At 46.3% G+C, this 12,880-nt stretch overlaps 1 protein-coding gene across 1 annotated transcript in view; it reads left to right on the top strand.

Moving 5' to 3' along the window:
* Nucleotides 1–11,386, top strand: part of LOC143283871 (glycine receptor subunit alpha-4-like) — a 144,258-nt gene extending 132,872 nt beyond the window's left edge. The window contains exons 4-9 of the mRNA XM_076590251.1: nt 618–862; nt 3,911–3,993; nt 6,615–6,788; nt 8,390–8,603; nt 10,159–10,336; nt 11,165–11,386. Of these exons, the coding sequence (XP_076446366.1) occupies nt 618–862; nt 3,911–3,993; nt 6,615–6,788; nt 8,390–8,603; nt 10,159–10,336; nt 11,165–11,386 (1,116 nt within the window). The remainder of the gene's footprint in view (nt 1–617; nt 863–3,910; nt 3,994–6,614; nt 6,789–8,389; nt 8,604–10,158; nt 10,337–11,164) is intronic.
* The last annotated feature ends 1,494 nt before the right edge of the window (nt 11,387–12,880 follow it).

The raw sequence follows: 12,880 nt of genomic DNA, 5'->3' as shown, positions 1-12,880 counted from the left end.
GGCCTGATTAAGCGCGTTGGGTTATGCTGCTGGTTAGGTATCTGTCTGCCTTGCAGATGTGGTGTGGCATTTACATGGACTTGTCCGAACTCAGTGACGCCTCCTTGAGCAACTGAACTGAACTACTACTACTTAGTAGTAGTAGTAGTAGTAGTAGTAGTACTGTTACCATTATTATAATTATTACTTATTATTACGGCCAGTATGTATGAGCTTATATCATAGATTGACATGAATTTACAGTTGGACCAACAGAATGGTGAGGAGCTGTTTTACCAATGGTTTATCCACTGCAGAGGGAAATCAGTTACAGCTAAGTCTTTTGTGAAGGACTGTGACTCTCAAACAGGAGCGAGGAGCCCGGTTTGGCTGGCCCTTAGCGATGCAGCCTTGGGGGCTAGTTCGACTTTGGGAATCGAACCAGCACCGACTGTCCAGAAACCCTCTTGGCCGAGAGAGTTGGGATGTAACTTGGGCAAGACACTCTCCACTATAATCAAATTCTAGCCCACACAGCAGTTACCTCTTATGCTGTAATGGTCATAGTCGAACACGACTGACTTTCATACATTATTTTATTATTACTATCATTGTCATTATCATTGTCTCCTTCGCAGGACTTCACAGTCAGCCTCCTGCTCCACCTCCGCTGGCGTGACCACCGGCTGCTGAACCACCACCTGAGGACCACGTTCGAGATGGAGCAGAAGAACTTCCTGGAGTTCGACTCTCAGAACATCAAGCGGATTTGGGTGCCCGACCTGTTCTTCCCCAACGAGAAGCTGGCGTCCTTCCACGAGGTCATGATCACCAACAAGATGAGCCGGCTCTACCCAGACGCCTCAATCTTGTACATTTCCAGGTAGTGTGGAGGCGGGGGTGGTGGTGGTTAGGGTTGGTATGGCGATTGTTTTGTGTCAGAAGTTGTTGGGTGTTTTTTTTTTTTTTTTCTCGGGTTTGTTTTGTATGTATGGGTTTCTTTTTCCTCCATCCTGTGCTAATCCTGATGGGCATATGTGACTGGACTTCATTTATTGTCATGAAATCATAAGGATTTGTGTGTGTGTGTGTGTGTGTGTGTGTGTGTGTGTGTGTGTGTGTGTGTGTGTGTGTGTGTGTGATATTTGAATCCTAAGTCAGTGTTTAAGTTTTACAACTTGTAGAAGGCAGGGAGGGGGTTGTTAGAAAGTGGAGAAATTCATGAAAATGAAAATGGGAAAAACTATGATCGTTTTGTATCGGTTTTTATCACCAGTTTATTTTAATCGCTGTTTACGTTTGAATTCCAGTGTTCAATACCAGTGATGTTACTTTATAACATTCAGGTCCCAACGGGGGTCAGATGATTTAATATTATCTATACATGATGCTTGTGTATGTGTGTGTGTGTGCGTTTGTACGTGCGCGTGTGTCCGCTAGTGCGCACGCGCAACGCGCGCGCGCGCGTGTGTATGCGTACGTGCGTGTGTGCGTGTGTGTGTGGATTGGTGTATCGTCCTTGGTCATGATATAGGTCATTTATGGTAGAGTATTGTTAGCATGTTTTGACTGTGTAATTATCATATTACTGATGTAAAACGAAACATTTCATGCACAACCCTGGGCAGACCTCTTTCACTGAACAGCAGCTTGACTCTCTTCAGTTTGCTTATAGAGCACACAGAAGTACTGACGATGCTATCCTAACTCTCCTTCATAATGCTTTCCTTCATTTGAATAACACGGGATCTTTCGTTCGTATCCTTTTTGTTGACTTCTCTTCTGCTTTTAACACAATACAACCTCATCTCCTTGCCCTCAAACTGCTAGGCATGGATGTTGATCCGAAGCTTACTCTTTGGATAATAAGTTTTCTTCTCAATAGAACTCAGTCCGTCCGCTTTCATTCTGCCCACTCTTCTCTAAAATCTACTTCTACTGGTGCACCCCAAGGTACAGTGCTGTCCCCTGTTCTTTTTACACTGTACACAAATGACTGCAGAGGCACGGAGGAAACTCCTGTCATAAAATATTCTGATGATTCAGCAATTGAAGATCTGTCCAACTCTGATGCTATTTATTTCAGAGAAATTAAAAAGTTCTGTTCCTGGTGTGAGAAAAACTATCTGGATCTCAACGTATTGAAAACAAAAGAAATGTTAATAGATTTTCGGAAAGACCCCTTGCCTGTAGCTGACCTTGTTATTGATGGTCAAACAGTGGAGAGGGTCAATGAATATAGATATTTAGGGACCATCTTAGACAATAAGCTGACTTTTGACAGAAATGTTGATTCCATTCATAAGAAATGTCAAACTAGAATTTTTTGTTTACAGAAGCTTAGAAATGTTGGTATAAATTCAAATATTCTTCAAAGTTATTATCGATGTTGTATCGAGTCTGTGCTTACAGTTTCATTTATGTGCTGGTATGGAAGTTTGGGAGTGAGGAGTAAGCGTGTTTTGAACGATGTCATGAGTGTATGCAGTAAAATTGTGGGAGTGAAACAAGCTAGTATGCAAGAGCTGTATGAAAGTCGAGTGGTTAAAAAAAGCAGGCAGATAGCAACTGACGACACCCATATTTTAGCAAAGTATTATGAGCTATTGCCATCAGGACGACGCTACAGAACTTTTAAGTTGAAATCCAGAGCTCTGAAGACTTTTATTCCACGTTCAATCCACCTTTTAAATTCTTGAGAACTGTGTGTGTGTGTGTGCGCGCGCGCACTCTCATGTGAGACGTGTGAAAGTCCGTGCATAATAGGCTGTACCTTGTTTTAGTTGTGGTGTGTGTGTGTGTGTGTGTGTGTGTGTGTGTGTGTGTGTGTGTTTACTGAGCTTAAAATGTGATAATTGGTTATAATGAATGTGCAATATGTAGGAAGAATAATGTGCAATATGCAGGATGAATGTACAATGAATATGTCTAATGCTAACGTCCATATTCTAAATATATTTCTGTTTAATAATTACGATGTAATAAGTAATTGCAATGTTTTTAAAAGCGAATATGTGAAATGCTTTTATTTGAGAACATAAGTTTATTACTCTTGTTTAATCAAGTTATCCGCGTGTGTGGGGTGGGGGGGATGGGGGGGGGGGGTGCGGTGCGGGTGTGTGCTGATTATCTGGTTGTGGTTTTCCGCAATTCATCTTTATTCTTATCTTATCTGTCTATTATAATCAATGTGCAGTATAGTAGGCTATGTTTATAATTATATTCAAATAATGTTTCTTAATTCTTTCTGTTTTTACATTAAGAATACTAGTTATTACCTGCAGTGTGTGGATGTATGTATGAAACGATGTATGTGATATTTTTTACATTTGTATCTTCGTAATATTTGTTGGGGCTGTTGTTGGCTTTTACAGTTATGGTCCCCATGTTGTTTACTTGTCTATGTTGTGATAATGCACCTGACCAAATTTCTCCAGTTGGAGATAATAAAGTTATTCTTATCTTATCTTATCTTATCTTATCTCCAACTAAGCACTCAAACACTAATCCACATTCATACACACACACACACACACACACACACACACACACACACACACACACACACACACACACACACACACTCACTCACACACACACACACAAAAAAAAAAACACCTCTCAACAACCCAACACTCATTGTACATATCATAATACCTGAACCCCGAAAACGGAGTATGGCTGCCTGCATGGCGGGGTAAAAACGGTCATGCACGTGAAATCCCACTCGTGTACATACGAGTGAACGTGGGAGTTGCAGCCCACGAACGAAGAAGAAGAAATAATAATGCCTAAATGATGCACATCACAGTACTTAACGCCAGTGCCACATTGCTGAAAACCATTCCAAATGCTTCACGCAAAACATCATAACGCCAAAAGGCCCAAACGATGAAAAGAAAGAACATTATTATTGATTTTTTTTTTTCAGATTGTCCATGACGCTGAGCTGTCCGATGAATCTCCGGTACTACCCCTTTGACAAGCAATCCTGCTCCATCCAGATCATGAGCTGTGAGTGACCCAAGTGTGGAGACTTGTGGGTTGGGTTGGGTTGTACCACACTATTTTGCACTGTACTGAACTGCACTGTACTCTGTTGTGCTGTGCTGTGCTGTACTGCGCTGTGCTGTGTTTTTGTATTTGTATTTGTGTTTCTTTTTATCACAACAGATTTCTCTGTGTGAAATTCGGGCTGCTCTCCCCAGGGAAAGCCCGTCGCTACACTACAGCGCCACCCATTTTTTTTGTATTTTTTCTGCGTGTTGTGCTGTGGTGTGCTGTGGTGTGCTGTACTGTACTGCATTGTGCTGCACTGTACTGTACTGTACTGTGCTGTGCTGTGCTGTACTGCATTGCATTGTATTGCATCGCATTGTAGTATAGTGTATTTCTCTCAATGGATTCCTCTGCGTGGAATTCAGGCTGCTGTCTCTCCACGGAAAGCACTTCGCCGCAGTGCAGCGCCACCCCATGTTTTCTGTCTGCAAGTACGGTATATTTGTTTTGCTAACCAAACTGGACATTTCTGTATAGGGACAACCCTTTTGCTGCCGTGGGTTCTGTTACGTGAGCCAAATGCATACTGCACACGGGACCTCGGGGTTTTATTCTCTCAACCGCAAGACTAGCGCCCAGACTGAAGGTCTAGTGGAGGAGGAGAGGGGGGATAAACTTCCGGTCAGTGCAAAGTGAATGCTGATAGTTTCTCCTTCTACTCGATGATCAGAGATATATGAACGGACTGGAAGCGTTCTTTTGGAGGAGGGCGGGGGGGGGGGGTTCTGGACCTATTTCCCTGTACTGTTTATCATCAGTTGGCGCCGTAGCCTGATCTGTGATTCGTTGGACTTTCCATCCAGTATTTACCAATAATCAGTTTCACAAGCCACGAATCGGCCTGGTGCTTTGTCCTTGGGAAAGACACATCTCCGATTTTCATCACTCCACCCAGGTGTGAACGGTTACTGGGTTTCTGTTGGGGAAGATAAAATAAAAACACGATGTGAGAAGAGGATTGGGCTTCGCCATCCTATCAGAGCCCTAGATATAGTTGATATGAATTGACTGCCCCAGGCATTTTTTTTTTTTTTAATTCTATTTTTTTCTTAATTTTTTTACAGGTTCAACGGAACCGATATTTTACACTCCGCCCCTCCTCCTCCCCTTCTTATATGGCTCTGTGTTGGCGGGCGGAGCTGAGCTACAATCGGCTAAACGATGAAAGATTGGTTAATAGTCTTCCACACCCCCTTGTTCTGTTCAGTCGGCTACGCAGACAGGATAGTGTTTGACTGGATGAAACGGTGACAGATTGGGTCACCAATAATCTTCCTCAGCGTTGGACTGGATGAAACGGTGACAGATTGGGTCACCAATAATCTTCCTCAGCGTTGGACTGGATGAAACGGTGACAGATTGGGTCACCAATAATCTTCCTCAGCGTTGGACTGGATGAAATAGTGACAAATTGGGTCACCAATAATCTTCCTCAGTGTTTGACTGGATGAAACGGTGACAGATTGGGTCACCAATAATCTTCCTCAGCGTGGACTGGATGAAACAGTGACAGATTGGGTCACCAATAATCTTCCTCAGCGTTGGACTGGATGAAACAGTGACAGATTGGGTCACCAATAATCTTCCTCAGCGTTGGACTGGATGAAACAGTGACAGATTGGGTCACCAATAATCTTCCTCAGCGTTGGACTGGATGAAACGGTGACAGATTGGGTCACCAATAATCTTCCTCAGCGTTGGACTGGATGAAACAGTGACAGATTGGGTAACTAATAGTCTTCTGCCCTCTCTTTGTTCTGTTCAGTCGGATTGGTTCTTGTTCTTGTTGCTTATAGTCCAGCCGACCGCACAGGGCGTTCAGTCAGATACGAAGACAACATAATGTTGGCCTGGATGAAACGATGAAAGATTAGTTAAATAATAGCCTTCCACACCCCCTTGTTCTGTCCAGTCGGCTATGCAGACGACAAGATGGTGTTGGACTGGATGGACCGATGAAAGATTGGTTAACTAATGGTCTTCTGCCCCCTCTTTGTTCTGTTCAGTTAGCTACGCAGACAGGATAGTGTTGGACTGGATGAAACGATGTCAAACTGGTTCACTAATCACTCACTCACTCACTCATTCCCTCGACCGCTGGGGTCGTTGGGGGGACATGAGGAAGATGTCATAGCTCGCCACGCCGTTCTGTTGGCAGCTGTCGTGAGATCTGGCATCGTCATTTTGGTCCATTCCTTGACGTTGTCGGACCAGCTCTTTCTCTGCCGCCCCCGTCTGCACCCTCCCTCTACAGTCCCTTGCAGGATGGTTTTGGAGAGGGTGTTATGTCGTATGACGTGACCAAACCATGCCATCTTCCGTCGTTTGACAGTCGCTAACAGTGGTTCTTGGGGCCCAACAAGGTTGATGACCAGGTTCCGCACATAGTCATTGGTCTTGTGCTCCTTGTAGGAGATGTGTAGTAGTCTCCTCAAGCATTTGGTTTCACTAATAGTCCTCCACAACCCCTTGTTCAGTTCAGTCGACTATGCAGATGACAAGATAGTGTTGGCCTGGATGGACCGATGAAAGATTGGTTAACTAACGGTCTTGTGCCCCCTCTTTGTTCTGTTCAGTCGGCTACGCGGACGACAAGATAGTGTTGGCCTGGATGAACCGGACGGAGCCCAACGACCCGGAAGCTCTGGAGACGGACTCTGTGCTGGTCAACGAGAACGTGGAGCTGCCCCAGTTTGAGGTCGTGGGCAGCGCCTCCACGCGGTGCCAGAAGAAGTACCACCAGAAATCAGGTGGGCTTGGAAGCTTGTTCGTGGTGTTGTGTGGTAGTAATGTTGGTGGTATGCTTGTGTGAGTCATTTCTTCCTCCTCCTCCTCCTCTTCTTCTTCTTCTTCTTCTTCTTCTTCCCCTCCTCCTCCTCCTCCTCCTCTCCTTCTCCTCCTCCTTCTGCTCCTCCTTCTGCTCCTCCTTCTCCCTCCTTCTTCCTCCTCCTCCCTCCTCCTCCTTTCTCTTTCCTCCTCCTCCTCCTCGTCATCGTCGTCGCCCTCCTCTTCTTTTTCTTCCACAACTCTTTGATGGATCATTGCGGCTTCTTACATGATAGCTGTTCACCAGATTCCTCCAGGTCTGTGAGTTGTGTGTCAGAGTCTGGGTTTTGTGTGTGGGTATTTTTTTCCCTGTCCATTCTGCAGTGTTGTCTATACACCAACCAAGGACTTTACAAACAAACCCAGTCTTTCTGCCCCACCTCCCAGGCAACAAGAGCTGCATCGATGCGTTGTTCTACCTGGCGCGGAACATCTACTACTACTACTACTACTACTTTTTCTTCTTCTCCTCCTTCCTCTTCCTCTTCTCCTCCTCCTCTTCCGTCTCCTTTTCCTTCCTCCTCCTCCTCACCACCATCATCATCTTCCTCTTGTTCCTTAACTCAGAGTATTGCGGTTCTGCACAAAATAACTGTTCACCACTTCTGTATCATTGTATTACTCTTTTTTATCACAACAGATTTCTCTGTGTGAAATTTGGGCTGCTCTCCGCAGGGAGAGCGCGTCGCTACATTGAGAGCGCCACCCCCCTCCCCCCCCCCCCCCCTTTTTTTTTTCCCCTTCCCTGCCGGGATTCGAATCAGTGCGCGCAGATTCTCTCGCTTCCTAGGCGGACACGTTACCTCAAGGCTGTCACTCCAACCTGTCGGTGGTGTGGTGTCAAAGTCTGAGTCTCTCCTTTTTTACTTTTTTTTTTTCCTATCTATTCTGCAATGCTACACCAACCAAGGGCATTACATACACATCTAATCCTGCTCCACCTCACCAGATAACCACAGCTACATCGAGGCGGTGTTCTGCCTGGAGCGAAACATCACCTGCTACTACTACTACTACAACTACTACTACAACTGCTGTTACTACTACTAGTTCTTCTTCTCCTTCCTGCTCCCACTCCTCCTCCTCCTCATCATCATCTTCCTCTTGTTCCTCAACTGTGAATCACAGAGTATTGCGGCTGCGCACCAAGTAACTGTTTACGAGGTCTATCGGTTGTTCTACCTGGAGTTGAACATCACCTATTACTACTACTACTACTACTACTACTTGGCCTTCTCATTCTTCTTCCTTCTTCTTCCTTCTTCTTCCTCCTTCCCTCTTCGTCTTATTTCTCTTCTTTCTCTTCTTCCTTTTTCCTTCCTTCTTCCTTCCTTCCTTCCTTCCTCCTTCGTCTCCTTCGTCCTCCTCAGCTCTATGATTCACAGAGTATTGCGGTTCCGCACAGAGTAACTGTTCACCAGGCCTGTCGGTTGTGTGGTGTCAAAGGACGGGTGTCTCCAAATGTATTTCCTGTCCTTTCTGCAATGCTGTGTATCCACCAACCAGGCATTCCGTCTTGCTCCAGGCAACCACAGCTGCATCGAGGCGGTGTTCTACCTGGAGCGGAACATCACCTACTACGTGGTTCAGATGTACATCCCGTCCATCCTGATAGTCATGCTGTCCTGGATCTCCTTCTGGCTGACCGTCAACTCCGTGCCGGGCCGCATCTCCCTGGGCGTGCTGACCGTGCTCACCATGACCACCCAAAGCTCCTCTGTCAACGCCTCGCTGCCCAGGTCAGTGGGTCACCCTGGAGAAGGTTGGGGGGGGGGGGGTGTTTGTTTTGAGGGAAATCGATGATGACTTGATTTTACTAGAGCTTGTACTAGTTCTACTGCAGTAGCTGCTGCTGCTGCTCCTACTACTACTACTGCTACTACTTCTGCTGCTGCTGTTGCTGCTGCCCAGGTGAGTGTCTCACCCTATAGATTTTTTTAAAGGGAAATCGAGGATGATTTGATTATGTTACTAGAACTACTGCTACTACTTCTTAGTGTGTATCAGCCTGACTGTCTCACTGTTGCCATCTGACTTTCTTCCATCTGTCCATCCGTATCACTCTGTGTCTCTGTCCCTGTGTGTCTGTCGCTCTCTTCTTCTTCTTCTTCTTCTTCTTCTTCTTCTTCTTCTTCTTCTTCTTCTTCTTCTTCTTCTTCTCCTCCTCCTCCTCCTCCTCCTCCTCCTCCTCCTCCCTCCTCCTCCTCCTCTTCCTCCTCCTGCTTCTTTCTTCTTCTTCTCCCTCCTTTTTTTTTCTTTCTCCTCATTCGTCGTTCGTGTGCTTCAACTCCCACGTTCACTCATATGCACGAGTGGGATTTCACGTGCTGACCGTGCTCACCATGACCACACAGAGCTCCTCCATCAACGCCTCGTTGCCCAGGTCAGTGGATCAACTAGAGGAGGTTTTCTAAGGGAAATCGAGGATGACTTCATTATACTGCTGCTGCTGTTGCTGTTATTTCTTCTTCTTCTTCTTCTTCTTTTTCTTCTCTGCTTGTCCCTGGCAAAAATCACTGGAAAAAAGCTACTTTGATGGGAAAACAAATAACACTTGCAGGCTGAAAGAACAAGGGAAGCACGTGCTCTCCCTGGGGAAAGCAGCCCGAAATTCACACAGAGGAATATGTCGTGACAAGAACATAACACAGTACAATACAGTGTAATGCAATGGAATAGAATAGAACATAGAATATATAGAATTAATTGAAATGCAATACTTCTTCTTCTTCTTCGTTCGTGGGCTGCAACTCCCACGTTCACTCGTATGTACAAGGATGGGCTTTTACGTGTATGACTTTTTTTTTTTTATCCCGCCATCTAGGCAGCTATACTCCGTTACTCGGAGGGGTGCATGCTTGTTTCCATAATCCACTGAACGCGGACATGAATTACATGATTTTTAACGTGCGTGTTTGATCTTTTGCTTGCGTATACACATGAAAGGGTTCAGGCACAAGCAGGTCTGCACATATGTTGACCTGGGAGATCGGAAAAATCTCCACCCTTTACCCTCTAGGCGCTGTTACCGAGATTCGAACCCGGGACATTCATATTGAAAGTCCAACGCTTTAACCACTCGGCAACTGCGCCCGTCAGGAATGCAATACAACACAATGTGATGCAACAGAATAGAGGAAAACAGAATACAATATAACAGAACACAATACAATAAAATAGAATTAACTGGAATGCAATAGAATAGAATACAATACATGGCATGGTATGCCAAGGCCAAGGCCGAGGCTAAGGCAAGGCAAGGCAAATCAGTGCAATGCACTGTTTTGTTTTCAGGGTGTCCTACACGAAGGCCATAGACGTGTGGATGTCCACCTGCCTGGTGTTTGTCTTCTGTGCCCTGCTGGAGTTTGCCGTGGTCAACGTGCTCAGTCGGAAGGCCAGCCTGGATTTCTCCATCCGCAGGGTCTTCAGCATCCCGAAAGACATGGAGAGCCACGGCGCCAGCAGAGAGGTGAGTACCCGGGGTGGGGAGTGTGGGAGGTGTGAGTGGGGAGGTGTGTGTGTGTGTGTGTGTGTGTGTGTGTGTGTGTGTGTGTGTGTGTGTGTGTGTAAGCGCTCGTTCGATTACGCTGCTTGCTGTGAAGCAGATGTGGTGTAGCGTATATGGATTTATCCGAACTCATTGACGCCTCCTTGAGAAACTGAACTCAACTCGGTTTGTGCGCGTGTGTGTGTGTGTGTGTGTGTGTTTTAAAGCTTGAGTGGTATTGTAATTGGAGTATTTGCAGGCGGATGAGGAAGGAAAGTATGTGTGTGTGTGGGGGGGGGGGGGAGTGGTGTGGTGTGGTGTATGTATGTATGTGGTGTTGTTGGTTTTTTTCTCCTGTTCTTAGTTTGTCTTTTTCAGCTTCAGTAGTATTGGACTTATAATATTTGTAGGCGGATGAGGAGAGAAAGGTTGTGTGTGTGTGCGTGTGTGTGTGTGTGTGTGTGCGCGCGCACGCGCACGCGCGTGTGTGTGTAAAACACAGAAAGAAAATTAATCAGGCATTTTTTTATGATGGAAGTGAAAATGCAGAACGTCCATTCTTGTTTATCCTTGGTGGCGATTCCATTCAGCTTTGATTTCTTTGCAGTTCTGTCGAGAGAGAAAAAAAAGCCACTGACTGACACGCAGGTAGGAGTTGATGATAGGTGACCACCACTGCGCCTTCCCCCGTGACAGTTTTTGTTGTTGACGCGGTTGAGTATTTGTGTGGTTTGACAGTCCTGACATGGCCCTGCGCGGTCGACTGGACTATAAGCAACAATTAACATCTAGCTCCCAACACCTGTTCAGGTGGCGATACCCCTGGATGACCCCGACGAGACGAAGAAGAAGCGGAGACGGTTCGGGAAGAGGGGCATCGTGTACGCCATGTACCTGGACGTGGCCTCTCGCATCGCCTTCCCCTCCATCTTCATCGTCTTCATCGTCATCTACTGGCTCTACTACGTCAACGTGGAGGGCCGCATGGTGCGCAGCAGGTCGGCGTCCTCGGCTGGCGACGGTGACTGCTAGGGTAGTGTGTGGTTGGGGGATGGGTTTGTGGGAGGGTGGGAGGTGTGTTGGGGTGGATACGGCGACTGTTAGAATAGTGTGTGGGTGTGGGAAGAGGTGGAGGTGTGGGTGGGGGGAGGGGGAGTGTGTTGGGGTGGATACGGTGAGTGTTAGAATAGTGTGTGGGTGTGGGGGTGATGTGTGGGGGCGGAGGGCGTATTGATGTGGAGGGGTGTTGGGGTGAATACGGTGATTGATAGAATATTGTGAGGGTGTGTTGGGAGGTGGGTGGGGGGGCGTTGGGGGCGGGAGGATACGTTGACAGAATACGGTGGGGGTAGAAAGTGTGGGTGTGGTAGGGGTAGGGACGGCGACCGTCTGTTGAAATGGTGTCGTCCAGTTTAGCCTACTTCCGGTTCACCTATTCACTTTTCCCCTTTTCGGTAAACTCCTAATTTTCCTATACCCAGTTCCCTTATGTAAGCACTCAGTTGATTTCTCTGTGTGTGTGTGTGTGTGTGTGTGTGTGTGTGTGCAAGCGAACGCCCATGTATGTGATATAAAAAATAGCCAAGTTTTTCTTTGCTGGTCTACTCTCTTTTGTTGACGGTCTGGTCTCTGTATCGGAAATTTTCAAACAGCAGAATGTGTCCGCCTCTCTTGCTTTGGATGCTGACAAAGCAATGTCCTAAACTGAATCGTGTTCTATTCTCTAGGAAGCTATTGTCGTGAAAGCATTGACAATAATTCACCCTGCCTCAACAGCCGTTGACAATTACACATGTTCACAGAATCTGCCAGTGATATCTAGGCACAAACATTACTTTAGGTATATTTTCAAGTTTGAGGGAAAGAGAAGGAGGGAGAGAGAATGGGGAAACAATGCGGCTGAGTAGGCGAAATATGACTGGCTGGTACGGTAGGCGAAACGGAACAAAGTAAAACTTAAGCCTGAACCGGACTATAAATGGCGGGCGATTTGAATCAAGCCAGTTTCTCACCAGAGTCTGACACTGTGACGTCGGTGAAGGTTTATTCAAAATAAAAGCCTAATAAAGCTACGGTTTGGCTTCATTTATGGCAGAGAGCGAGATTTGCCTAGCAGCTTCCAATCTAGACCTGAATTGACTTTGGAAAGTACAAAATGTGTCAGCTACACGTAATACAAAATTTGAATGCAGAGAAGAGGGGCGCAACCGAAACCTTGCTCTCGGGAGTTAAGACTTTAAGGGACTACTCACTGTGGCGGCACGATCAAGAGTAGGCGAATCGGACCTCCACCGTTGATATCCTGTGTGGGGAGGGAGGTGTTAGAATGCTGTGTGGGGGTGAGGAAGGGAATGCCGTGGAGAAGAAGAGTGGAGGAAGGGGGGGGGGGGGGGTAACGGACGGAGGGGCGTGGGGGGGGGGGGGGGGTGTTCATCGATTCATATTATATTCCATTTCAAAAAACTTCATTTTCTTCTACTTCTGGTTTTTTTTTGTGGTTTTTTTTCCTCGACACTTGCGTGGGTA

The sequence above is a fragment of the Babylonia areolata genome, chromosome 7 (genome assembly GCF_041734735.1).
Source record: "Babylonia areolata isolate BAREFJ2019XMU chromosome 7, ASM4173473v1, whole genome shotgun sequence".
Classification (NCBI taxonomy): domain Eukaryota; kingdom Metazoa; phylum Mollusca; class Gastropoda; order Neogastropoda; family Buccinidae; genus Babylonia; species Babylonia areolata.
This window is presented reverse-complemented; position numbering and strand designations above follow the sequence as displayed.